We start from the raw sequence: 26,612 nt of genomic DNA on the forward strand, positions 1-26,612 counted from the left end.
GCCATTCGACTGCTCGATGCTTCCACTTCAACCTTCTGGTTTGGCTCAAGCTCTCTCTGAACAGGCAGCACAAACAATGTGTCAGGACAAATTCATTGAGACTTGACCATCCAGCTTCTCGACTGCCGCTTCTCAATGCTTCCACTTCCACCTCCTGGCTTAGCTCAAGCTCTCTCTGAACAGGCAGCACATAACTCATGTGTCAGGACAAATTCAGTTGAGACTTGACCATCCAGCTTCTCGACTGCCGCTTCTCGATGCTTCCACTTTCACCTCCTGGCTTGGCTCAAGCTCTCTCTGAACAGGCAGCACATAACTCATGTGTCAGGACAAATTCATTGAGACTTGACCATCCAGCTTCTCGACTCCCGCTTCTCGATACTTCCACTTCCACCTCCTGGTTTGGCTCAAGCTCTCTCTGAACAGGCAGCACATAACTCATGTGTCAGGACAAATTCATTGAGACTTGACCATCCAGCTTCTCGACTCCCGCTTCTCGATACTTCCACTTCCACCTCCTGGTTTGGCTCAAGCTCTCTCTGAACAGGCAGCACATAACTCATGTGTCAGGACAAATTCAGTTGAGACTTGACCATACAAGTTGTTTTTGGTTGGATTGTGATATGGGAATCAAAGCCCGGCAAAAGCAAAAGCAAAAAAAAAAAAAACTCATGTTGTATTGCATTTGATGTTTATGAAAAATGAAATAGTTTATGGATCTTGTTTACATCAGGAACTTCGATTTTGGAAATGAGACTCAATGATCTGTATTAATCAACTTGTCCGAACCAAAAAAAAAGTATTCAAACCTTTTTCTTCTCACTGCTCTTCCCAAGACTCCTTTTTATAGTTAGATGCAATCCCTTCTTATCCTTAAATGCTGACACGCTAAGCGGCGTAATTGACCACGATTTCATGTTTCTATCGGGACCGGCCATGCTGAAACGAAAAATAAAATAAAATAAAACGCCATGAAAAGAGGGAGGGATATCAAAGCTTTTGCCCCTCATGTAAGTCTCAGTTTTTAGTTTCTTCCTCGGACGAGGGAAAAAAAGATCTAATAAACTCTCCGCTGAGCGGATCATAAGGAAAGTACGAATCATCAGTCATATCAGCATGCCCATGTAGCGAAGACATGAGATCCGGCGCCGGAAAATTGAAGCCTCCATCAGGGAAAGCGTGCGAGCCAAACAGGTGCAGATCATCTGTTGTCGGGAGCGAAGCGAAAAAGTCGCCAGAAGGAACATTATTGTGACTTGAGTCAGAGGGGAATGAGGACGCGGCTTCAGCCGCCGCCGTGCGCTCCTGGTCCGATTGGCCCGGGAGATCATCGGTACTGTATTTCATGCCGGAAGCCAGGTTGCGGAAGCTCGAGTCGCAGATTTGCCAGGCTCGCCGGCTCCCGATACTGTGCTCGGACATGGCGAAGAACCAGCGGATGGACTTTTTGGTCAGGGAGACGTACTTTTGTTCCTCTTCTGGGCTGTGGATGCAGCCGAACGAGAGTTCGAGGAGAAATACAGTTGCGGATTGCATGAGGTAGCGGAGGACGCACCACCAGGGACAGACCTGGTACAGCTGGACGACGTCCGGCTTGTCGGGGATCAAGTCTAGCATTCCGTTGGCGGATTCGAGGGCAATGAGGGCCATTGTGTGGCTGAATGTTTGTGGGGAGTTGTTTTGACGGGCGTCGCGCCGACAGAGACAGGGTCGACCCAGTGTGATTCTGGCGCTGTAGTAGTGGAAGGCCAGGAACAATTTGCAGCGGAGGTGATCGGGGCTATCGTTTGTTTCTTCTTGTGTGAAGTCGAGCGAGACGGGGAGGCTGGATTTCCATAGATCGATGCGGAATCGTAGGTCGTCGAGGCGGCTTTCGATCTCCGACCATGGAAGTAGGACTGCAGTTGTTGTGTAGACTTTGTTGAGGATCTCTTGCGTGACGACGGTCAGATCGCTGTAGTATAGGTAACAGAGGCCGAAATTGACGGGCAAGTTTTTGAGCCAGCTCTGATCGCGTAATCGGGTCTTGTGTAGATCGTCTTTGCCGCCGGTCGGTCGGATCCATGAGCTCGCCATTACGTTGCCAACCAAGGCATCTCGCAGGATCGGGTTATTGAGAACTTCGGCAGCTGCGGGGTTTTCTTGTAGTTGTTCTTCTTCGAATGGGAGCGGTAGCGGAGTAGCGTATCCTCCGTCTAGGCTGTAGATGGACCGGCCAGTCATAATGCCTAGCATATGCTCGAAGCTATACAAGCACCACCATACCCGGTAACGGGCCTCCTTCGTAATGCTGGGTGTTTTGGGGCTGGTGATTTTGAGATTGATGCCGAGGGTAATTGCCGACCGTATGGCCAAAGCAGAAATTCTCCAAGCTCTATACGGATTGTATTAATCAATATGAGTCGTTTTGCTAGTAACCTGCTATAAGGGAACACAAACCTGTTAATTTGGTCGGATGCCAGTAGGTAGAATGCAATGAGTCCTTCGACTTGGACTTGTTGTAGGTCAGGGTGACTGAACAAAACATCGCTGTTCATACTGAGCAGCCTAGCTCGAGTAAGATATACCAAGTGATCGTTATCTTCTCCCCGCCAGACGGCGTTAGTTAGATGTGCATGTTTGGCGCCAATCGCAAATATGAGGTTCAGCACGGCGAGCCATTTATCGCCAGGTCGAGCAGGGTTGGGTCGAGAAGAGGCATCGAGGGAGGCTTGATATTGTCCACGGAATAGTGGTTTGCTGATAATGGGGAAGAAGGGGTGTGTCTTTTGAAAATAATCTTCGAGAAGTTGGTCGGCCAGTTGTCGAGGTGGTAAGTCGTATAACTGAACGGGTTCGGGGACTGAAATATCAAGGTCGTCAAGGTGATAATTCAAGGCGTGAAGGGAAAATGCTTCCTTTTCGTCATCGGCTCGATTGGATTCCAAGGTGCCTGGGTTTCCTTGAGCCCGTTGCTCTGCCTCTTTTTGAACTCGTTGCATCCATGAGATTTCTGAGCTCTTGCCCATTACCCCGGTGGCTCGCGTGTCTTCCGACCGATTGGGGTCCTCATCTACTCGATCGATGGCCTCCAGAGACCCAATGGATGAAAGCGGAGATGGTTCGTCGGGTTCCATCTCATTCTGAGGGGTAGGCATCAAGAATCTATTGTCTTCTCGATGATCTCCTTTCAAGCCATACTGTGAAAAAAAAACGATATCAATGTTAGCATAGTGCTAAAATCTAAAGAAAGAGAATAAACCATTCGCTAAGAGATGAAACGCACTTTTTCCATTAAGCTGATAACCCAATCGGCTGTTCGAGAGTCGGCACTCGCTCGTAAATCATCCAAAAAGTTTTCATAATCCTGCAGCTGTGCAGAAAGTCTCTCGATTTCCCTATAATCTTAAATTAGTTCCATTGTCTAGGAAATCCTCTATGGTTTCCCAACGATGACCTGAAGGGGGGTAAGGCCTTTCACACTTTTTCATTTTATCTCTCCATCCCACAGGGTATTGACAGGGAGCTCTCAGTTCACGACATTGTCGACATACTGGAGTATCACCACTGCACTTTGTTTTGCGTTGTCTACACGACTCACAAGCTCGCGGGACTCTCCGGTTGTACCGAGGGGTATAACCATTACTCTGACGAGGAATTGCCACCTTTGAACTAGCTTGAGAGGACCCCGATTTTGTCAATGTCGGAGTTGACCTGGATCCCCTTGTTGATTTTCCAGCATCCAAAAGACCAGTGGGGCGTTTGAGGGTTGCAGGGGCACTATGTCGCTCCGGCTGATCGCCGGGCTCATTATTCTGAGTGTTTAACCCATCCGGGTTGAATGAATTGGCGTTATTTCCAGTCATGACCGAGAGGGAATCATGAGTGAATTATTGAAACTAAAACAAACTACGAGGTTGTTGACCTTATTGAACATATATAGAATTCCCAGTGTGGCCCTGTCAAACTTCGGCATCTGCTGCCACCAATCACAGGCCGTCATTTGGTGGAGTGCAGGTGGGGCCATTGGTGCCTCAATAACGAGGATACGATCGAGTGAGATCCGTGGGATCTTTCTCCCATCTTCAGGAACATCACGGAAAGTCATAGATCCTCTGTTAAAAATGTCCAATTGAAACATACTATACATTTTGGTGATGCTTTGGCTTGCAGATCTCTGTGTTGAGTCAAATGAAGAGAGTTGTATGATATGTGGCATATGCAAGGGAGAAGAAGAAGTCATTATCTTTTTTTTTTTTTTAGAAACAGTGAAAGGATCTGAGCTGTTTTTTTTTCTTTTTTTTGCCATCCTATTCTCGGTGCATAATCCTTATTAATTGATCTACGTTGAATGTCATACAGGGTCATAAGTGGGTTGATGTTAGGTTTAAGCCTCGGCGCCAACTATGTAATCTCGCATAAAACTTGCGCAAATTCGGTTTTCCCCAGCTTTCCGGTCGCACCCGTTACCACGGATGCCCTATCGATCTAGGTTTTTGTTCATGGAATGCATGCGGAATCAACTAGAAGGTCGTCTAGCTCAAAAATCTTTAATTTCACTCCCCTGGGTTTCGGGTTACCCATCCAAGCTTGTGATTGGCGGGATCTACAATATCTGTTTCTTGTTCCAAACCTGATTGATTGCCTTAAGCAAGTCTAGGGCTAGAAAAAGCTTTTTCTGAAGACAAAAAGAAGAGATGATCGTCATTTAAAGATTGCACCCAAACTGTCGGGTCAAAATGAAGGGATTCCCATCATCCTTTGGTGGGTTGTGAAGCCGTACATTTCCTACGAAGTGGGGACTAGTATGGATGTAACTGACTCGCGCCACTAACATCATCTACACCGCCACACTGTCATTGGCTGGTATGCCACCCGATCGGAGATCACGAGACTTCGACTTGTACACTTGTGGCTTCGAGAATCCTCAAATGACAAGGGGGGATCCTAGTCGTTGAGTCACACAAACTTTGAAGACCCAAACATCCAGAACTGACCATTATGCAGCCATGACACCTTGCTGTTGGGTACCATGATACATACCAGAACTAGAAGCTTCTACTATATACTGCTGAAAGCTTCAACATATGCATAGCCACCACAAGTCCAGGGAATATACGAAAAAAAAAATGCCAAACTTTCATTCCTGAGATAAGGATGTATACCAGAAAAACAATGCTTCAATCATCTTGTTGTCAAGCACATGGAAGTCTTGTTGACTTTGCCATGTCAGTAAAAGCGGAAGGCGAGTGGTCTTGGCACGTGCCACGGCTACTCCACACGTTTCGGGAGCTCCCACCAGTGTCGTCACCTCTCCTGAACAAACACTCTTGGGCCAAACAGACAACATGCCTCCAAAAGGTGCAAAGCCCACCAATGATGAGCTGTTAGCTCAGTTCGATCTTGACAACCTTGGTGTCGATCAACCCAAGTCCTCCAAGTCTACAATCCCGACCGACAATGCAAAGTCACAGGAAGACTTCCTCGCTGAGCTCGACAACCTCTCTGTCCAGCGACCAAGTAGTGGACCAGGCACCCCACGTCTCTCTGCAGATAAGCCACGCTCCTCAACACGGTCGCCACGCCCTAGTGCAACCTTTGATCGAACTGAAGAGAAGGCCCCTCGGGTGTCAGAAGATGGTCGGTCGTCCCGTGCTGGAGTAAAGCAGGAGCCAAAGGCAGAGGAAAACATCACACAGCAACAACCCCAACATGAACAACAGCAGCAGCAGCAGCAGCAGGAGCAAGGTGGTGGATGGTGGGGAGGTATCTTTGCAACAGCCAGTGCGGCTATGAAGCAGGCTGAAGCAGCCGTGAAGGAAATTCAAAACAATGAGGAAGCACAGCGCTGGGCCCAGCAAGTAAAGGGCAACGTTGGAGCTCTCCGTGACTTCGGTAGGTGAAATGTCTCGGGTTTCATGTCTCTATGCTTATTCACTACTAATTTTCGATTCTTTCCTCAACACAGGCGGCGAAATTCGCAACATGGCTATCCCCACCTTCACAAACCTCATTCATACCCTCGCCCCTCCCATCTCATCGCACGAACGTCTCCAGATCCATGTGACTCACGACTTCTCTGGATACCCGGGCGTCGACCCCCTCGTCTACGCCGTGTTCTCACGAGTCATGTCTCAAGTCGAGGGTGGCGATCTCCTCGTCATCCAGCGAGGTCAAGAGTTCGCCCCGAAGCGCGGTCTTGACGTTGGTGGCTACATTTCGACTGCGGGCTGGGGTGACGGACCCTGGTGGCGCACCGTGACACCGGGCAACCCACGCACAATCAACGCTGTTCCTGGCACTGTTGAGGCGTCCAAGCTGGCTCGCGCTAGCGCCGAAGGCTATGCTACAGAGTACTTCTCGACCCGAGGTGGAATCGAGGGGGCGGCCAAACAGGCGAGTGAGATTCTGAGCGAATCAAACCCTGTGCGTAGCAGTGATATTTTCCTCGCTATTCAGGCTATCCGTCAGTCGGTGCCGGAAGATCTGTTCCAGGCCGGTGCTTCAGGTGAGAAGGAGACCGAGTCTGGTGCTGTTGAAGTTCCGGAGGCCGATGAGGAGATCTCCTTTGCGCTCTATCTCCATGACCCCGTGCATGGCATTGCTTTCCACACCATCTCCCAGTCTGTGCCTGCCAAGTGGGTTGAGTGGCTTGATGCGCCCGCGCCCGCGGCCGAGAACTTCGAGGGCGATGGTGCTTACGTGGCCCATGCTGAGGTGCCCGAAGCTATCGTTGAGATTATTGAGAGTGGCGGTGTCGATCCTCGCGAGTGGGTCGCGGAGTGGATCGAGGAGACTCTTTCGCTGGCGGCGGGCGTTGTTGCACAGCGTTACGTGGCTCGCCGCATGGGCGTTGGTGAGGGTGGCGCTGGAAAGGGCAAGATGCGCGCGGAACTGGCATCTACCGTCGAGAGCGGCGCTGGTGAAGCCGCTCGCGCAATCTAGGATTGGTTTAATCCTGTGCGCTATTCCCACGAGCCGTTTTATGATACACCCCGTCCCCTTCTGTTAGTTTATTCCCAGCATTGAAGTTTTCTCAGCACATCCCTGCGTTTGCTTAGACTACAATCATAGTTCAATATCAATGATGTTTCCCACGGTGTAAGGTTTTACACTTCATTCTTGATGTATGGAGTATATGTTGGCTATGTACAATGACGCCTAGGGGGTATGTATTTGCTTTATAGTGCCTCGAAGTCATCAGCACTAGTCAAGCACTCAAATGCAATTGAAAGGCACTGCGCCCGAGGTAGACGAAACGCTAACAATGAATCATTACATGCATTATGCATTACCGGGCTGGCCGGACCAGTATCAGACTTCTCAGTCCAAGTTCAAAGGCCCTTCCAGACCGGGGACATGCCAGAAATTGGCACGCAGAGCCGTTACACTGTCACAAGTCAGTATAAGCAAGTCCGGAAAAGAAAACCACAAGGATTCGAGGCCATCATACCTAGTAGAGCCATTCAACACAGTATGCGCATCAGTGCCCTCCTCACTCTCCTGTAACCTCTTCTTCATATCCGACAAATCAGCCGACCACTTAAAATGGCGCTGTCTAGGCTGCGTCTCAGCATGCCCATTAAGCCCATTCGAAAGACCCCGATCACCATGATCACCATTAGTGAACCCATTAGTCAACCCATTGGCCAACTTCTTCTTCTCGACCCCCTCCTCAGCATAAAGACAGCCCCGCGACCAATAATACGGCAAAGTGCGCGTATACAGCACCGGTCTCTCCTCGACATCCTCCCGCATGGGGATATTGATATTATACAGCTCCACCCGCTCATCCCAAACCGCACAAAGATGATCGACAAGGCGCACCGCCAGCCGCGCCGCAGCAGCAATCACCTCATCGGCCTGCGGATCCTTACTACCAAAGGAAATAGCGATAGCGCGCTTGCCGCAGAAAACAGCCTCCAGCGCCCCGCCGACGGTGCCCGAGGACAAATTGTAGATGGTGGAGGCATTGCGGCCGTGGTTCGGGCCCGAGATGACCAGGTCGACGGGCGGGCGGTCGGGGAACAGGTTGTAGAGGCCTAGCTGGGCGCAGCTGGCCGGGGTGCCGTTTTGGATGACGACCCAGTCGGCGTCGGACTCGGGGGTGGGGGTTTGGTTCCAGGTGCCGTCTGTGTTGAAGGAGTCTGGGTGCACGTAGCTGGCGGTTAGGGAGGCTTCGATTATGTGGGCTTTGCCGATCCAGGAGCGGGAGGATGCTGGGATGGCGACTGAGACGAGGTGGCCGGTTGATTGGAGGGCGTTCACGAGGGGTCTGACGTAGGGTGATAGGCGGGAGTTTGGGGGGCCATCGTCGTTGACTACCTATTCGATTGGGGATGGATATGAGTGGGGGGTGTTTGTTTTTTTTTGTTTTGTTTTGGGAAATGAAATTGGGATTGGGATTATCGGTGAGATGGATTCATTAATTGGTTGGCATTGGGGCACGCATGGATGAAAGGCAAATAGTAGGCATGCTCGGTGACTAGTGGGTGGACTAGATCTGCGGGGGAGGGATTTGGAGGGGAGATCTCGTATTTTTTTCCTTTTCTTTTCTTTTTTCTTTTTTTTTCTCGCAGTGGTTTTTCTATACTAACCTTGAGAGATCCTATGACTTCTCAAGGCGAGGCAGAACCGAGAAGGCAAAAAAGAAAAGAAAGGTGAGTTGTTGTCAATCCTTTTGGAACTTACCAGGATATGCATCGTGACTTTTTTTTTTCTGCCGGGGGCAAGTGGAGCAAGTAAGATATCTTTTTTTTTGGCCTCGAAACTTTTTTTTTTTGAGATGTAATTTGATTTCTCCTCGAGGCCTTTGTACGACAATGTATATCAAAGAAGAATTCTAGATGCTCATCCCCGCGTAGCTGGGGTACCCCGAACTTATAACGAATGTACTGGGTAAGCGTTGAGCCATTGTAGGCATTTACCGGACTGGTCACCGGGACCGGTCGCGGTGAAGCTGTTCAGGTGGCGGGGTTGCGGCATTGGTAAAGGTTGGCCGGATAGAGTCTGCGGTGAGCAAAATTCAGGTGCAGAGATTTATACTTGGCAGATTTAATGTGATGATTCAGGTTATTTGATTGTATTTAGAATTGTAAGATTTTGGTGGGATTTTATGTTTTCTTTTTTGACTCATTCTTAGATATCGAGTTGACTTGGGAGAGATTTTCCGGAAGTATATAGATCGTGATGTAAGGATGGACATGCTAAAATGCTAAAATACTTAATGTTTAATTGTGCAGAATAAAAAGGGTTCAATTATCAATAAGGGAGGAAAGACAAAAGAAACAAACGAAACAAACGAAACAAACACTCAAAAGGTACCATTCTCAGTGCTGCATCGTACTCTCGGTAATAGTGGGACTGATGTAATGGTGCCTTTTGTTCCACCATTTCCGCCAGTCAGGTCCAGGGCCCACGGGAGTAGATTTCGCGTATCAGTCCACCTTGTGGGATCGTACGGAATTTTTCCTATTAAACCAGTCTAAATAGAAAGTTATGGTATTCTTGAAATATGATTAATTTTGATATGAAAATTTAATTTGATTTCAAATACAGATAAGCCAAATAAAATAGAATAATCATCCTAGAATTAAAAAAAGAACCTAAGAAAAAACCTGCAGACCAACAACGGGCGGTCTGTGCTGATACACGCTAGAGACGATCGCAGAGACGCAAAACTTTCTAGGTGGGGAAACCCCGTCAGCCCTTCTTCCTTCCCCTCGACTACATCCATCTTCATCGCCCACCCAAATCTCGACTCATTGCGCGCATATTGGTCTGTTGCTTTTCGCGACCGACCCTCACTCTCATAGCCTACTCAACTGCTTCAGCAAGAGTCTCAAAAAGCCTCTTTTTGGGACTTTTGCTCTTCGGACTAGTCGGCTCCGACACCACCGATCTTCCATCTCGTTGATCCTGTATGGACTGTGGAAGCGCTGGAACGGCTGCGGGGATAGACCCCAAAATTCTCGATAATTGGCAAACCGACGGGGCATTTTCTGTCGCGTCGTGGGAACATCTGGGTTACGAACAACCTCCCGAGTGGGATACCAGTCAGGATTCCAGCCAGTGCGACGTCGCGGACCTAGGGACCTTCCATGATCCGCTGACAGGCTCGTTGCTAGATCGCTCAGGTGATCGTCAACGTCCGGATACCCGGTTCGTACCATCTCTTCCCCCCGGCTCGACCGCCAGGAGAGACAATTGTAGACTGACGATGATGCCATCTCTTTTTTTCTCTTTTCTAGAAAGCGAGATGTGACCACTGGGAACTTCAACTACGATGGTGCCGGCGAGGGCACCGGGAGTGGCACGGTGAGTCCTCGGACGATGCCCTCCTCGACCGATGACAACTATCACGCCGAAGAGACGTGGCCTCACTTCCAGCTTTTCAACTCGGTCGCGGCTGGGATGCCGCTCGAGACGCCTATCATGTACCCATACGGCAAAGCCCCGACCCCGTCAAATGCCGCTGTGATTGTGGAGGATATGGGTGAAATGCCCCAAGGACAGGGATTTCCGGATACGCCGGCTGAGGCCATGATGTTCCAGCAGATGCCGCAATCTTTCCCCATAATTCCAGAACAGTGGGAGATTCCCCATGGGATCTCCATGGAGAATATTCCTGGCCAAGGAACGATCCCGCTGTCGATTGATAACCAGAACAATGGCAAAGATCATCAATCACTTCGCGAGTTCCAGCAGCCTTCGATCCGATCGCTCGAGTCACGCTGGCTCAACAACTTGGAGTCACAGTTACCGGTCTCTCAGATGACCCCTCCATCCTTGATGGCATCGCAGAAACGCGGCCAGATTGGACATGATGGGTTCCACTACAAGTCTGAGAGTTCGTCTGTCTCGGGCGATATGTCTGGAATCTACGAGTGCTCGTACTCTGTGACGAGTGAAGACCCACCGAATTTTGTGGAGCACCAGATTGATGATTCTGCTCAGTGGAAGATTGCTACGCCAGACACCGGTTCTCCCGAGAACTCGCAGTCTGGCGGCAAGACGACGGCTTTCATGGTCAGTGAGTGTCCATCAGAACTGATGGGTGCCATCCCTTCGCGATCGAGGAACTCCTCGACCGGGGGTCAGCGCTCTGCTGGCCGGGCTATGCCTCTCGCCATGCAATCTGTAGCTACGGTTCGCAAGCGCAAGAACCGAAGTGCTCAGGGCTCCATTGACCATGGCCCGGCCAAGCCACTTCAGATTGTCCAGGAAGATGGACAAGGTGGCTCTATCGCATCTGCAGATTTCGTTTCTCCCCCGAGGGGTGCTCGTCGCAAGGGCCCCCTGAGCATGGTTGGCAGAGCAAATGCTGGTCTACGCCGCAAGAACAAGGATACTTGTGTTCAATGTCGGTTAAACAAGCGCAAGTGTGACGGAAGCGCCCCTTGCGACGCCTGCCGTCCCACGCTGCATGAACAGCCGTGTGCTCGTGCGTGTTTCTCCAGCATTGTTGAATTTGGAACTTGCAATTATATCTCCCAACGAGCTATCAATCATCCTGCCTTGGATGGAAGTGGCCGAGTCCGCATGGAAATTCCATCCGAGTTTGACATGAGCCAGCTTTTGTCATTCCTGGGTGAGCGCCAGGGGCGGTTCAACATCCGCGCCAGTCAGGCTTGGGGTTCTCTGTATGTTCTTGATCTCGGAGAGACATACAGATTCCTCAAAGGTCTGAGCGAGTATAACGGGAACTCGAAGTCAACCTTCCTTGAGTTCATCGACCGCCGGATCGTCGAGTCGAAAGACAAATCTAAAAACTGGCTGTCCTGCGTCAAGGAATGTGACCCAATCAATCAAGCCTACGTGAGTTCCAAGGTCTCATTTACCAGTTTTTATGGTCTAAGCTAACCTCTACTTTCTCCCTCCCCACAGAATTTGCTTTCCCAATGGAACAACATGCCTAGTCGTGCGAAATACACAATCGTTCCGCTCGATGACAACGGCCAAGAACGGGACATGGATATCAACAACCCCGACGATCGACGAGACATTCTCCTGGCTGCACAGCTATCCCGCATCGTATGCCGCATGCTTGAAGTCGAAGGCTTCCGCAAGCTGGAACGTGACTTCTACAACATCAAATGGAAGCAAATTTCCCACGAAACCCACATCCGCTTCCTGGGCGAATTAGGTCACATCCTCCTGACCCTCCGTTGGCGTTGCGCTTGGTGGAAGCGACTGGGTGATGGTGGCCAAAGCCCCGATCCTAGCCAGCAACACTATGTCGACCGTGTCGAATTGCTTTGCCGAATCTTGTATGTCTACTACACCTGCGTTCTGGCGAAGTTGCCCTCGTGGTCTACAGCCGATGTGCCCAAGGGCATTTGGTCCTCGTACGCAGACTCCGAGTGCGCAGTGTGGGACGACTTCCCATCCGACTCAACTGACCAGGGCTTCCTGAACTGGATGGCCCATGGCGTCGACTTGATTGAGCAATCCGGCGTTCCCAGCAAGGTCTCCAAGCATTAATGGGAGGCTGCGTGACTTGGCACGGTGTCGCGGGACTGGAGTTGGACATTATAGATACCCTTTCTTCCTTTTCTTTGTTGTTTATTACTTGACCCGATTTTTTCTTTATATCTTTTTATTTCTACCGATTTCTTTGGCTTGGCTTTCTGCTTCAATGTTTGATTTACTTACGCCGGAAGGGATCATGATTGCATATTGCTTCATATCTCCAGGTTGACGATTGACGAACGCCTCCCTAACCTCAAAAAAACATGTTGATATCAACATCTACGGCCATATTCCTTTTGGTTCTGCACATGAAATTCAGGCTTCTTGTTACATAATACCTACATATATTCCTCTCATGAATCTCGAGCTTGAGTGGTTAGAATTTACTATTTCCATGCACATGAACTTCAAAGTCTCCTCTTGTCTATAAAGCCACGAACAGGGTATCGATTTCTTTCATGAATCATCGCCATCGAAAACGGGCGACGTAGATTAAAAATAACAGCAGGCACCGGAAAAAACTTTTCTCGTCCAATAAATACCCTTATTTCTTTCCGTGCACATTCTTGTTCTTGGCCTTCTCCCGCTCCTTAACAAGTCTGTCCTTCTTTCCACCAGCCAACAACTCCAAGTGACCAGCCTTAGTCGCAAGACTGCGCTCCGTCTTTCCAACAAGACCAGAGCAAAGTTTCTACAAAACCGTTAACACCGCTCCACGAGGCCCGTACCGTACCCGGAGCTTCAAAGCCTACCTTGTTCAACTTAGCAGCCTTCACCAGCAAAGCCTTCTTCGGCGCAACCTGTCTGGGACCAGGCTTAGTTCTGGACGCGAGGAGCGAGGACCTAGACAAGGATATCGATCAGTTACTTTGAAGTCCAGATTTCATATGATATCTTGTTATTTTTTTTTTTTCTCCCGTCGTTTTTTTCCGGGCGGGGATCGATCAATCACTTACCGCTTTGCCGTCGCGGATGAGGGCTGCTTCTTCTTCAATGAGCCTTGAGCCATGGTGGAGGGTGTGTGTGGGTAATTTGTGAGGGGTTTTGGTAGGAAAAAGCACTGCCAGCAGTACAAAGTTGGTTGATAAATCGGGGTTGAAGTTGGGAGGGGAGATTTGCAGGTGTGGTTGCTACGGAGAAAAATCCTTATCGAACTTATCGCGGTCACGTGGTGGGTCTGGCTGAGTTGGGAAGTGGCCAATCAGAGTAGTGGAGTGGGGCTCTAATATAAGTATAGGGTATGGATCGGTGCATGGTTACTAGTAGTACTAACATTTGAAGGTGGAATGGAGAGAAGGTAATGTTTTTTGTTAATCTAGCGATGCGGATCATTCTATATAGGTATTCTTCTAGATTTGTGTGCTTGATTGATCATTATCCTGAATGTCTGTATGAACATTGAAATCTATACATGTAGTACTAGTCATGCCCGCTAATGGCGTAAAAGACGAGCTAAGAAAGTCATTCTTATGTATTCTCTCTCATAACGCGGTGGAAGAATACGTGATAGATATTCCGGCCAGTCAGGCATCGGCTGCAGCTGCCGAAGTGCCTGAATATATTCCCAGTATTCCGGATACCAGCCTGCATATTCCCAGTCAAGAATAGCCGTGACCCGGCCTCCTTCGACGAGGATATTACGCGGTGACAAATCGGCATGAGTGAAAACAATCTCATGGTCCTCCATAAGCGCAAATTTGGCATAATGCCGCAGTAGATCTGGTGCCGACTTGACAATGTCTCCCAATATAAATTCGTTAAACTGCTTCTCGGAATCAAACGGACCGCCTTCAATTGAAGCGATCTGTCCCATCATGACTTTGCCACGATCGATAGCTCTAATATAGTCACCCTTCAGGTCGCGAAGTTGATTTATGTAGGAGTGAAGCTCGGAGGAGATGGCGTGCTTCTGATCGGAGTCTAAAGTATCCCATGCTTCATCGAGCCGCTTACCAGGCATGTAGTCCATCACAATAGCCACGACTTTATCATCTTCTCAGTGAATGTCATGGACTTTTGGTATAGGGATTGTCGTGTTTGTTGCAATGAACTGAAGCGTTGGGGCTTCGTGGGAGCGGATATTGCCCGATTTTACGACTCGATTGTCGCCGACTCGGGTAACTGTGCGACTGCACAATGAATGAAGGGTGGTTTGTTGATCATTTGTTTCACTTATGTTGAATAATAGAGTATCGGTGTTTTCAGTTGCATATCAGAAATTTGAAAAGTGAGTAACTCTGTGTGGTGTAACAAGAACGGCCGGACAGAGAGCTTAAATAGGAGCTCTATCATCTTGGATAGAGGAAATACCACCTGGAGAAATGAAGATCCGGTAAATGATCCTTATCTTGTACAAAATGTGATATGCTTACTAGTTTAAATTACCTGAAATATCCGACTTAGGTGAATATTATGTGACTTAGGCTATAATAGTCTAGAGTCTGTACACAGTCTGTGTTTTACTTAACACCCAGTTCCCGGCAGATGGTTATTCCGGTAACCCCCTTATTATATAGCTTTAAGCAACTTCGAACATGATCCTTTCATTTACACACCGAGGGGCAGCTGAACACAGGATTGTGTCCCCCAACCTTGGAACCTTACAATGGTTCTTTTTATATAAGTGATGCCTAGCCTTTCAGCTAGCTGTATTATGAAGAATTGTATATCGTCATTATATCGGCCTCTCCAGACAGGTTTATTTCTTTCTCATCTTTATTCTACTTCTATTAAAGTCCAACAAATTCGGCATCAACATAACCAGATCCGCAGTTCTTTCCACACTGCTGCTATCATATCTTACCCTCCTCATTGTGACGACTCTTTACGTCATCTTTATAAGCCCATCGAAGGAGTAGAAAGATTAGAAAACTATCGCGTGGGAGGCTATCACATCATATCAATCGGTAATTATCTTCATAATCGCTATTAAGTGGTTCAGAAACTTGGCCACGGTACTTATTTATCGATTTGGCTGGCCCAAGATCAAACTAATAGTAAATATATCGCCATTAAAGTATGTACCGCGGAATCGGACCCGCTTGAATTTAGCGTCCTTTCGGAGCTCTCCAACTCGCAACAAAGCCCTAGCACTAGCTTAGGAAAGACAATGACACCCTTAGTACTGGATAAATTCGAGGTTTAAGGCCCGAACGGTACGCACTATTGCTATGTGACAACCCCGGTGAGAATGAGTCTCTCTGATGCAAAGGATGCCTCTTACAACCGCCTTTTCCAATTAGATGTTACTCGGGTTTTGGCGGTATAGCTGGCCCTTATAGTTAAGTACGTCCATTCTCAGGGATTCGTTCATGGTGATCTTTATTATAGAAATGTTCTCCTTTAGCTACTATTCAACCTAAGCCAACTCTCCGTAGAAGGATTGTATAAAAAGTATGGAGAACCGGAATTCGAAGAAATCAGACGTTTTGATGGGCAGCCGCTTCCGCCAAATATCCCACCGCAGGCCGTTCTACCAATCTGGCTTGGCGAAGCAAGTGAAAAACTCACACTACCAGAAGCTAAAATCCTCTTAAGCGATTTTGGTGAAGCCTTCCTCCCTAGCAAGCAACAGAGATTTGAATCCCACACCCCGCTTGTAGGCCGACCACCAGAAGCCCGTTTCGAACCGCATAAGCCTCTCTCCTTCCCATCTGACATCTGGTCACTCGGATGCTCTCTGTGGAGCATCATAGGTCAGAGCTCACTTTTTGACGGCATACTTGTGACTGAAGATAGCATTACTTGTGAGCAACTTGATGCACTTGGTATGCTACCTCCAGAATGGTGGTTAAAATGGGAGGGCCGTCATAGTAGATTCACGGAAGATGGCAAGCGGATCAATCTCGACGATTACCGGTCGTGGGAGGACAGGTTCGAACAACATATGCAGGAGCCTCGACAAAAGAAAGGGATGGCGCTCATTGGATCGGTCGAGAGGGATGCTATCTTTAAAATGCTGAAGCCGATGCTTAATTTCAGGCCTGAGGACCGCTCTACCGCGAAACAGATTCTCGAATCTGAATGGATGGTTAAATGGGCTTTGCCTGAATACGAGAAGATTCGAAATATATGATCACACCAAACGTTAGACGAGCCATATGCCATGAGAGTACATGAACATACTAGGTAGTACGTAGCCTGGTTACTGCCCTCTTTTGGACATTCGCCAAAGGGGCCCTGGTGCCCAGCCTCCAGGTGGGATTCCGATGCTGCGTAAAGGCCACATAGAGCAAATAATTAGGCGGCCGGAATTTATCCTGGCCACCAATGCTGATCTGGGTCGTGAGCTCTTGTTCTATAATGCCAGGAGCCTTGCAACTTCCAATGTTCCAATAACCATGTTTGCTGCTATGGAGTTAAGCGCAGAATTTCGGACCAATCATCGGCAAGGAAGTCAAAAACCCCAGGTGTCCCCAATAGCCCCTAATGTTAGACAGGCTGCACACATGCGAGACCGCATCATCTCTAATGTTTTACGTAGGTGGATGAATGAATACTAGTACTTTCGGCTTGTTGGGCATGTAGCATCAGAATGTGCTTATTCTGTAGAGCCCCGCAAATCCAGAACAGAAGCTCTGTTGGAAGTTTAGAAAGCATTAGAGTGTACTTTTGCCGTATTGGAATGTGTTCGGGAAATGAATTTCAGCAGACGGCGGATTTAATCACCGGATTGGAAGGGTAATTGAGGTTGGTGTTTAATCGTTCTATTGATCGCTGTAGATGTAATTGGCGTTGATTGAGTTCGAGACTTTAAGGGTGGCGGTTATCGGCCCCCGTACCCATAATGTAATATATTACACAGCAAGTAAGGCTTGATCGTAATCAATGGTGGGATGAAAACAATGAAATTGCGAGAGGAAAGAGGAAGGAAAAGTTCCAACTCCTCTCTTCTCACCTAAAAACTACATTACATAATAACGTACAAACTTGTAATCGGAACCCGCAGAAAACAATCAACCACGTAATAATGATACTGTAACAACTTTCATCCCAGTCTCCGAGTTCCTATTCTACCTTGTTCCTTTCCGTTCTTACTCATATCACAGCAATTTGTCCACATTTCGTAAAAACCAACAACAGTCTCCACAGTGGCCCGAGTCGTGGAAATCTGTCCGCCGACAGATTTGGTGATTATCATGAACTAACCCGAATCCTCTGTGTCAGGTTTGTCGGAGAGTTCAGAACGACTCTCATCATTCCCCTCAGATTCACTGTTGTTAAGTTCAGCAGATTCCTTGTTGTCAAGACGAGTTTCGAGCCTTTCCACATCGTGGGTAAGAGTTTCAATCTCTTTCTTCTGTGAAAAGTAAACCTGTGAGAGAGAGATCAATGAATGTTCCAGCTCCTGAATTCTGGTCACCAAATAATCTGTTTGCCCCACGGGTCTGGCAGATTTTGCGGCGTTCAGAATTTTGCTGCCGCGTTTTCACACCGGCGATTGAATCATGCAGATCAACCATGCGTGAGACAACTGATCGAGCTCCCTTGCCTCCATTCATTGTCGCGGTTTTCCCCCGCTTGGTTGGAGGCTTGCTAAGCGATGTGTTCGGGCTCTTCACCTGTCCCGTTGCAGTGAAAATTAGAGGTTGACTCTTTTGCAGTTCCAACAAGGTTGGCGACCGGAACTAAACCTAAAACTCAACCCTAACCTTCTCAACCGAACAAAGAGAACTCTCGTGAAAATCTTAAGGAGAAACCCCTCAAGGTAACCCTTAAGCGAGACTGTCAACTCATGACTACCACGATGTGTGACAAGGACCCGTCCACCGGGACGAAGGCAATAGCGGCGTCCGCCCCAAAGGGGCTTTAAGAGTCCCTAAGGGGGCTTTCTAACCCCTGCGTTGACTTCAAGGTGTTTGGGCTTCTCTGTGGTTTACTGAAATAGCGTTTCATGCATAAGAAAGCGTCTGGATATCACACAAGGTGAGCCGCCTGTCTCGCTCGAATAGGCGCGGGTCGATTCCGGCTTTTCTCTAGCCAAGCCTTTTCGCCTCTGCCAAGAGCCGAGTCAAGCAGCTCGGTCTCGGCGTACTTGTATGTTTTCAAGAACATTGAGTGATTGTTGTGATGGGGGTGGTAAATGATCAATTGATGATATGGGTGTGGTGAGTGATGTGACAAAACAACCAAGGTTGAGAGCAATAAAGTTGATATGTTTCTAACATTTCGTAGTAGTAGTGGTGGCGGTGGGAGTGGATAATAATACCAGTTGACAGTGGTGATGGGCGTGATGAGTGACATGAGTACTGATAAAATAACCAAGGTTGAGAGCAATAAAGTTGATATGTTTCTAACATTTCGTAGTAGTATTGGTGGTGGTGGGCGTGGTGAGTGACATGAGTACTGATAAAATGACCAAGGCTGAGGGGGATAGAAGAGATGAACCCTAAGCCCCGTATAATTATATATCTCTAGCATCTGGCGGATGATGATTGCCGAGAGCCAATCAAGCAGCTCGATCTCGGCATATTTGTTTCTGTATAATCATTCTAGAGGTTTATAAGATCAGCATGCTATCAATCAAGAGGCTATTGTCCGGTTCAAACTCACCCATAGCGCCAGTTCATTCGACCTGGAGTAAGATTGTAGTAAGCAGAGTCCTGCGCCCCGATGGAATAATATCCAATTATATCCCAGAATCTCATGTTGGTATAAGGGTAAAAATACCCATGTCGTATGTAAAGTGAGTGAAATACGAGATCAAGATTGCTGGCCCTAGGGGGAGATAAGTTCGATTGTCTGTGCTCGGCCCTCAAACGTGTGGCAGGCTCACATGTTGCCAAGGCTCCCTTGTTAAGCATGGCCGACCTGTGTATTGTGAACAGATATTGAATCGGAATGATTTGAGAAAGGATTCCATGGAAATGAAAAGACGTCAGGTAATGTGGATGGAAACACGAATTCTGCGGCGAGAGTGAATCTGTCTTCGGAATTCAATGTCGCATACAGCCGTGTTCGGATTTCGACTGAATTCAATTCAATTAATGCCACAGGCAGAAGTAGAGAGAGAGTGATAGAAGGAAGAATATCAATAAGAGTAAGAAGATCAATAAGAGTGACGAGATCAATGAGAGTGAGAAGAGTGATAAAAGTAGGAAGAGTGGCAGAGGAGTAAAGCTGGAGCGACGGGAGAATGAACAAGAGAATGGCCAGAGAAGGGCTTTGATATCCGTGTGTGGCCAGGGCTAGACAATAAGCCCTAACATTAATCAGTAGCAAACAGAAATATCAGAGAGGGCCGTCAGTCCTTTGGTGCTCCATAAAAAGATGAATATCCAACATAAGCGTACTCTAAGTCAGAGATTAGTGAGTAAATATATCTGTTATTGATCAGGGGCTTAAAGCCAGGTGGACTCACAAGCAGTACAAGAGGTATCAGTAATTGGCCAAAATATTATTTTCTTCAGATTGGGAACAGGACCTTCAGCCCAGTAGAGCTTTCAATTAGGCAGAGTTGATGACAAAATGAAGAAGAAAATTGAAACAAAGAGGAATGCCAGATGCAAGGCTTCATGCAGGTATCCAGGTCCAGATTGTCAACCCAGTTGCTGTTTTTTTCCCAACGGGCTTTCGGCATATAAGTAGTCAAAAATTGTTTGCCGGTCTCTTCCGTAGGTGAATTAACTTCGTTGAATGAACTTCATTGAATCGTGTACTTTGTCTTTACACTTCCATTGCGGTGAATGAATCCCACTGGATCCTCGATGGTGAATGGAAGTGATTGGGTTTCCATTTGGGACTGCCGTCGGGGATCATCGTTGCAGGTGTTTCGTTTTCTTGTTGTCGCTTTACTGCTTTGTAGTTGCAGATAGCCAGACGAGGTCATGTAAGCTGCCATGTCTGAACAAGCAATATGAAGGGCGGATTCCCGATCTTCGCCATCGGGTATTGCTGATCAATTATTGTATGAAACTAAATAACTCGTGGGTCTTGTCAGTGTCTGTATCTGATATTCGACATTGATGATAGTCACTCGCCGAAATCTAAGCAGCCTCTCGCACAGCCCATTCCAGGAATTTCGGGTTTCGTTATTGTTGAATAGTGCCCAGGCAGCGTATAGAGCACATAGAATATTCATTTGAACTTTCCGGTATCCACGATCGATACTCGGTATTCCTCTGCTCTGCTCGGTGGCTTCCAGTTTGTGGGAAGACGTCCAAAAGACCAGGGCTTTGATGAGGCATGAAAGTATTAGGCACTTTCGGAAGCCAGGCATAATATGAAATGAGTGCGGTCAAATCCACGATAGCTCTGCGCAAATTGAAGACAATTGTCATTCAACCTCTTATGTCCCCTCCGGCTTCTGGTGTGTTCTGAATCGGGCAAACGCTTGTTGATTGGCGACTGTCTCGGGACTAGAAATAGAAAGTAAGTGGTTAACGTTTGGCTTTCATGATGACCAGGAAGTATGGTTGTAAGGCAAGACTTACAGTGGAGTGTTATCCAACCGACGGTCTCCGGTGTATCTCACTATGAGAGGGACATACAGTCGGAGGCAAACATGATGAGAGACAAAGTACACCCTGTTTTCAAGTGCTCGGGCTCCAGGTTCGCGGCTCTGGGTATGGACGATCCACCACAAGGGCCCAAAGTTGAAAACGCGAGAGAAACAGCCATAAGCAAGCTCCCCATTGATCCTAACCCAGGAGGAGGATGGAACCTCGTGAACAGAAAACGGATAAACATAAGACGACAAGAGCCAGAAGACAAAAGCCCCCTCTGGCTATGGAGGCGACCAGTAAAGATCAAGATCATAGGCAGATGAAGATCATGGGCAGCTCAAGAGTGTATGCTGGAACCTCTAGCCTGGAGCTCGAGGGCAGGGTGTACTTGGTGGCTATCATCGTCTTTTGTTGATCCGTTTCCTGCACACACGGTTCCATTCTCCTCCTTGGTCACCTTGGTCAGGATCAATGGCTTGCTTGCCGATAACCGTTTCTCCCGAATTTTTACCTTTCGGCCGTTGTGGTGATTCATCCAGACTCAGAGCCGCGAACCTGTTGCTTGAAGGGGTCTGACAGGCGCCCTTTGATATCTTGGATGAACCATTCTTCCTATCCCGCCATTCTTTTCCTCCGAGCATATTAAAGGCCTCTACCAGACCGTCAATCCACACTTGATGGGAAAAATTATGCCCCCAAACAGAGGGATCGATACTTCTGCTAGAGGACCGTCGGAAGTCACGATTGGTCGATTTCCTGCAATTGATGACGCTCTCGAAAAGGATTAAGGTGCTTTCTGGGATAGGTCGAAGGTGCTCTCCGAGAAAGCGGGCAAGCGTCAGGATATCAGACAAGGTGAGCCGCCTGTCTCGCTCGAATAGGCGCGGGTCGATTCCGGCTTTTCTTCAGCCAAGCCTTTTCGCCTCTGCCAAGAGCGAGTCAAGCAGCTCGGTCTCGGCGTACTTGTATGTTTCTAAGAACATTGAGTAATAGTAGTGATGAGGGTGGTAAATGATCAATTGATGATATGGTTGTGGTGAGTGATGTGAAGACCGACAAAACAACCAAGGTTGAGGGGAATAAAAACACGAATCCTAAGTTCTGATCTGATAACCCACATGCATTGAATCAGCGTAACTTGAGTACGCAGTAGAAGGAGGTACCCAGTTGCCTTGTGGGATTTCCTTGAATTTTTTACGCCTTGCCGTTTCTTTCTACAAAGTCCTGATTTTTGTATCAACTTCACGCATATAAATATGGAATTTGTAAGTATTGTTATTGTTCGAAAGTTATTCACGCACATTTATATCTACAGTGTCTGTTATCCTGATTTTCTGATCAACTCTTCCGTCCCAGAGAGCTTCACGGCTTGGACTTCTTGCACAATCAACCTCGACCGTGTTTTCATACGTGTCTGACCCTCGAAAAAGTCGTGGCTTGAGCGAGCGAGGCACTGATTCAAGACCAATGCCTTCAGAGCCATTGGAATAACTTTGATCTTTTGTAGAGCGCTGCTCCTTGATAAATCCAAAAATGGCGCGGAGTGCTGGTAAGGAGAGCGCAATAATGGCCACACTGACTTCTGCACAGGTCCAAGCAATGACTGGGGAGAAGTACCATGTTGCATCTGTCTCATGCTGAACTGATACAATCATTGAGATCATTCGAAGCACGGATGTCCTGTATTGAATCAAGATTAGCTTGTATACTTGGGAGAAAAACTTGAAAGCAGTACTAGTATGTACTCACGCAACAGCACTAGATAACCTCAGGTTAGCAAAAAAGTATCAATGCCAAAGCCATTATTGGGTCAAAATACTCACAAAATTCCAAAACAAAGAATACCCAGTAGTGCAAGCTTTCTTGCCATCTTGGCCTGTAGGCCGAGAACGATTTTAATCGGAAGAATAAGAATCAATGTATCACAGGCGATTGTAAGAGCACCCGTCGAGATGAAGGTTATAGCAGAGCCCATGCATTTGCCCTCCGCGGCTCCCCAAAGTGCGGCAAGAGGGATGCATTGCAAGGCAATAATAAGGGTCTGTGCAATATAAACTGCAGTCACAAAACCGAAGGAAAGTCGAAGGTATAGAATGAAGCGCGGCATTGGGTTCAGACGGGCGTAGAAAGCCAGCCCAGATACACGACAAAGCCACAAATTGAACATATAGACCATCTGTGTTGCAACTAGCCACTTGTACATTTTGACAAGCTCTTCCGGATAATCGATCAGTGCTGCTAAGTGTCGCCCTGAGCCATATCGTAAAATCATCATGCATAGGGACATGGTAGCCCAACTAGTTAACTTTGGATTTGTTAGCTGTGTGCCTAATAGGCAAATGGTCGAGTGAATACAACAGTAGCGTACCTGAGCAAGTGTAATAAAAAGGTCATCCCAGCCCAGTTCATGGATCAAGAATCGTCGCGCATAAAGTCGGACCATAACCACCACAAATGAAAGGGCAGTGACGAATGTGATTCCAATCATCGCAGGTTTCCTGCGATCCTCTGCCAAATAGGCAGCGGAGTATGTTGTTGAAGCCATCACTGTGCTATATATTGGGATGTTTTCCCCAAGATTTAAGGTGCGCTAGAACTGGCCAACCTCGGAAGGGGGGCTTTGTGAAGAAATAAAGAGTCGAGAATAAGGTAAAGTCAATTATAAAAAGACCGGCTCCCTTCTGCGTCCTTAAACGCCTTCACCTGTCACCTTTTCCTATTACGGTAAGGCTGCGAAACTAGTTCAAACGTCAAAGGAGCTTAGCCAGTAGGCCTCGTGCGCGGAATTTTCCCCTTGTCTCCCGGTAGTGAGTAGTCGTGGACACCTTGCCCCACTGACGAGGGTCTGATTACTGAGAATGGATACTGGCCGGGGAAGCTCCGTAGGACATATTCCAAGATTTACCGTTATGGCGTACCCCTGATTGATCCACTAACTCTTAAAATCATTAAGATTTGTTTCTCGTTTGAAAATATTAAGCCCGACCCCATTTTTGCGAGCGAATGGTAATTGTGATCAGACTTTGTTTTCTAAAGAGCCACAGCCTACAGCTTGGACTTTTTCCCTTGCAAACCATGATTTCACGTAACTTCATGTGACATTAATGTTTATCAGCAAGGAATTGTTCAGAGAGAAGGGTATTTGAGGGCGCGATAAACAAAATCGAACATGTCAACTCTCAAAGCACGTGTTAATAAGTTAATAACAAAAGACCGTGATACCTGGTCGCAGGATGCAGTAGGCTTGAAATAGCGCATGTTCTAGACGGCCTAGAGCCAGTTCGCTTAGATAGAACTTGTTTGTGGTATTTTGTTCGGTTGCACTAACCATGTCGGTATTGACACTAGTCAACCCGCTAGGAATCCTTCAATGGCACATGAAGCCTAGCTTCCAACCCTGTAAGACCTGTTTCTATCCTAGTCTTCTATCAAGTTGGACATATGAAACTGAAGTGCGGAGTACCTGGGGACGGAATAAAGTCTCATCACGGGATAATGGGCCTGTCAAACATGCTTTCTGTCTTGTCAACTTTTAGAATTAACGGGCAGCTAAGTGGGCTGTCATGCCGCGGAGCCCCACTTAGTCGTAGTCGATCCCTCCCTCGGACGTTTCACCCAAAAAAACGCCTCTTATACTTACAGCTTAGCTCCATGTTTAGACTCTCACGGATTTCCGTCAACTCCACACCGTTAGCACGGGAGGGGCCGAATGGGGGGCCGCTATGATCACTTCTTGACTGATTCCTTAGACAACCCCGTTGTCTTTGTTTTTTCCCTGCTTCTTGTTTGAACTTTTGTTGAACCCCTTGAAATTGACCTGCAGGCATAATGGGGTCATCGTCGAATGAATTGGGCATTATTGTACTGCCTGCCTTGATAACATCTTTGGACAGGTATCATGCATTATCATTCTTCGCCGTGGCACTGGTGGCGCTTGTGATATGTGCGATTTCTAGGAAATTTGCAACGTCGATCAAGGACGTTCCTGGTCCATTTGTGGCCTCATTTTCCAGTCTCTGGCGCGTCTACTATCTTTGGGAGGGACATAGTGAGGAGGAGATTCTCAGACTCCACAAGAAGCACGGTATGATGCCATTCAATGTTCCTTCGGGGAAAATTACAGAGAGCTATATTCTAATTGAGATATTCCAGGTCATTTCGTTCGCATTGCCGAAAATGAAGTGAGCGTGTCTCACCCGGACGCTGTTAAACAGGTTCTGCAGGCCAATATTGCCAAAGTACGTGGATAGATCGAATTTCTCATCTATATCGGAACAAATAACTCATTCTATGTTTTGACAGGGCAAATTCTACTCCATGTTTAGTCTTCCAGACTATCACTATGTCAACCAAATGTCCGAGTTAGACCCAGCGCGTCACATCCAGAAGACTCGCAGCCTTTCAGCCGGGTTCTCACTCACCAACATCACAAAGACAGAGCCATACATTGACTCTGTGCTCAAGCTCTTCAAGACCCGCTTCGATGAGCTAAGCGACACCGGCAGCACCGTCCAGTTCCAAGACTGGTTCAGCTTCTTCGCATTCGATGTGCTCGGCGAAGTGACATTCTCCAAGTCGTTCGGCTTTGTCGAGTCCGGCACCGACATCCGGAATGCAATCGCCAACACTGGCTCATTGGTCTACTACATCTCCGTGATAGGCAATTATGTCTGGTTCCACCACCTGACACTAGGGAACCCCCTCTTCAGTCGGCTCGGCCTGCAACCCAACTCTCACATATTCGATACATGCCTTCTTGCTGTCGACGACCGCAAGAAAAATCCTGAGATCCGCCATGACATGATGCAGCGCTGGCTCGATGTTCGCGCCACCCACCCTGACCGTCTGTCCGAAAGAGATATCTTCGCAGCGGCGGTCGCGAACATTGGTGCCGGTGCAGAGACAATCAGTGCGACTGCGCAAGCTTTCATCTACTACTTACTTCGTAACCCCCAATTTCTGAAGCGAGCACGAGAAGAAATCGATGCTGCGCAGGCCCGCGGGGAACTTTCTGCTATCATTCAAAATAGCGAGGCGGCGAAGCTCCCTTTCTTCCAGGCTTGTGTAAGAGCACTACCACATGCCATGAAAATCAGCCTAGTATGCTAACTGTGACAATAGTTGAAAGAATCATATAGAATCCACCCTGGCGTTGCCCACAACCTTCCACGAGTGGTGCCCAAAGGAGGAATGACTATTGCTGGAAGATATTTCCCCGAAGGAGTAAGAATCTCCCGAGCTTTATCTGTTGTATTCTGATTCTGACATATTCCTCCAGGTTATTCTGAGTGTTAATCCTTGGGTCATCCACCGCAACACAGACATCTTCGGCGAGGACAGCGAAATCTATGACCCCGATCGATGGCTCCAAGGTGACACTAAGAAAATGGATTCATTTTTGATTCACGTACGTATACAGACCTCCAACATTCCGATTCAAACTAACATGGTATACAGTGGGGAACCGGATACAGCCAATGCCCGGGACGTAACCTGGCCCAGTTTGAGCTGAACAAAGTCCTCAGCACGATACTGCGCGACTACGATGTTGAAATGGTCGATCCAACCAAGCAATGGAAATTTGGCACTCGCTTCCTGGCTGTTCCTTATGGATGGCCTTGCAAAGTCCAGAGACGTCAGAAGGCATGATTTTCTTATTTTCTTAATGGGCGGGCTTCGTGAAATTTCAAGGCGCAAGGTTCAAATGTTATTTTTTTT

At 47.8% G+C, this 26,612-nt stretch overlaps 10 protein-coding genes across 10 annotated transcripts; 4 read left to right on the forward strand and 6 right to left on the reverse strand.

Annotated features, from left to right (window-relative positions):
- Positions 1-1,017: 1,017 nt before the first annotated feature.
- N7466_003900 (Zn(II)2Cys6 transcription factor) lies at positions 1,018-3,845 on the reverse strand (the record flags this gene model as incomplete). Its single annotated transcript, XM_057163297.1, has 4 exons — positions 1,018-2,374; positions 2,440-3,179; positions 3,266-3,384; positions 3,437-3,845. The coding sequence occupies 4 exons, from the start codon at positions 3,843-3,845 to the stop codon at positions 1,018-1,020; spliced, it is 2,625 nt and encodes an 874-aa protein (XP_057021978.1).
- Positions 3,846-5,327: 1,482 nt separating this feature from the next.
- Positions 5,328-6,924, forward strand: N7466_003901 (DUF5427 domain-containing protein MTC1; the record flags this gene model as incomplete). Its single annotated transcript, XM_057163298.1, has 2 exons — positions 5,328-5,874; positions 5,948-6,924. 2 exons carry the CDS (start codon positions 5,328-5,330, stop codon positions 6,922-6,924), a joined length of 1,524 nt encoding a protein of 507 aa, XP_057021979.1.
- Positions 6,925-7,302: 378 nt separating this feature from the next.
- On the reverse strand, positions 7,303-8,682 carry N7466_003902 (5'/3'-nucleotidase SurE; the record flags this gene model as incomplete). Its single annotated transcript, XM_057163299.1, has 2 exons — positions 7,303-8,304; positions 8,671-8,682. 2 exons carry the CDS (start codon positions 8,680-8,682, stop codon positions 7,303-7,305), a joined length of 1,014 nt encoding a protein of 337 aa, XP_057021980.1.
- Positions 8,683-9,901: 1,219 nt separating this feature from the next.
- Positions 9,902-12,462, forward strand: N7466_003903 (uncharacterized protein; the record flags this gene model as incomplete). Its single annotated transcript, XM_057163300.1, has 3 exons — positions 9,902-10,140; positions 10,230-11,796; positions 11,866-12,462. The coding sequence occupies 3 exons, from the start codon at positions 9,902-9,904 to the stop codon at positions 12,460-12,462; spliced, it is 2,403 nt and encodes an 800-aa protein (XP_057021981.1).
- Positions 12,463-12,994: 532 nt separating this feature from the next.
- N7466_003904 (DUF2462 domain-containing protein) lies at positions 12,995-13,459 on the reverse strand (the record flags this gene model as incomplete). Its single annotated transcript, XM_057163301.1, has 3 exons — positions 12,995-13,141; positions 13,203-13,293; positions 13,407-13,459. The coding sequence occupies 3 exons, from the start codon at positions 13,457-13,459 to the stop codon at positions 12,995-12,997; spliced, it is 291 nt and encodes a 96-aa protein (XP_057021982.1).
- Positions 13,460-13,882: 423 nt separating this feature from the next.
- N7466_003905 (uncharacterized protein) lies at positions 13,883-14,419 on the reverse strand (the record flags this gene model as incomplete). The annotated part of the gene is made up of 1 exon (XM_057163302.1): positions 13,883-14,419. One exon carries the CDS (start codon positions 14,417-14,419, stop codon positions 13,883-13,885), a length of 537 nt encoding a protein of 178 aa, XP_057021983.1.
- Positions 14,420-15,640: 1,221 nt separating this feature from the next.
- Positions 15,641-16,525, forward strand: N7466_003906 (uncharacterized protein; the record flags this gene model as incomplete). Its single annotated transcript, XM_057163303.1, has 2 exons — positions 15,641-15,712; positions 15,797-16,525. The coding sequence occupies 2 exons, from the start codon at positions 15,641-15,643 to the stop codon at positions 16,523-16,525; spliced, it is 801 nt and encodes a 266-aa protein (XP_057021984.1).
- A 1,068-nt stretch (positions 16,526-17,593) lies between these two features.
- On the reverse strand, positions 17,594-17,951 carry N7466_003907 (uncharacterized protein; the record flags this gene model as incomplete). Its single annotated transcript, XM_057163304.1, has 2 exons — positions 17,594-17,764; positions 17,883-17,951. 2 exons carry the CDS (start codon positions 17,949-17,951, stop codon positions 17,594-17,596), a joined length of 240 nt encoding a protein of 79 aa, XP_057021985.1.
- Positions 17,952-22,183: 4,232 nt separating this feature from the next.
- N7466_003908 (uncharacterized protein) lies at positions 22,184-23,439 on the reverse strand (the record flags this gene model as incomplete). The annotated part of the gene is made up of 4 exons (XM_057163305.1): positions 22,184-22,574; positions 22,644-22,652; positions 22,718-23,199; positions 23,263-23,439. 4 exons carry the CDS (start codon positions 23,437-23,439, stop codon positions 22,184-22,186), a joined length of 1,059 nt encoding a protein of 352 aa, XP_057021986.1.
- Positions 23,440-24,722: 1,283 nt separating this feature from the next.
- Positions 24,723-26,543, forward strand: N7466_003909 (cytochrome P450; the record flags this gene model as incomplete). Its single annotated transcript, XM_057163306.1, has 6 exons — positions 24,723-24,978; positions 25,047-25,132; positions 25,197-25,958; positions 26,016-26,117; positions 26,173-26,301; positions 26,352-26,543. The coding sequence occupies 6 exons, from the start codon at positions 24,723-24,725 to the stop codon at positions 26,541-26,543; spliced, it is 1,527 nt and encodes a 508-aa protein (XP_057021987.1).
- Between the last annotated feature and the right edge of the window lie 69 nt (positions 26,544-26,612).

The sequence above is a fragment of the Penicillium verhagenii genome, assembly GCF_028828195.1.
Source record: "Penicillium verhagenii strain IBT 33310 chromosome Unknown utg000005l_segment0_segment0, whole genome shotgun sequence".
Classification (NCBI taxonomy): domain Eukaryota; kingdom Fungi; phylum Ascomycota; class Eurotiomycetes; order Eurotiales; family Aspergillaceae; genus Penicillium; species Penicillium verhagenii.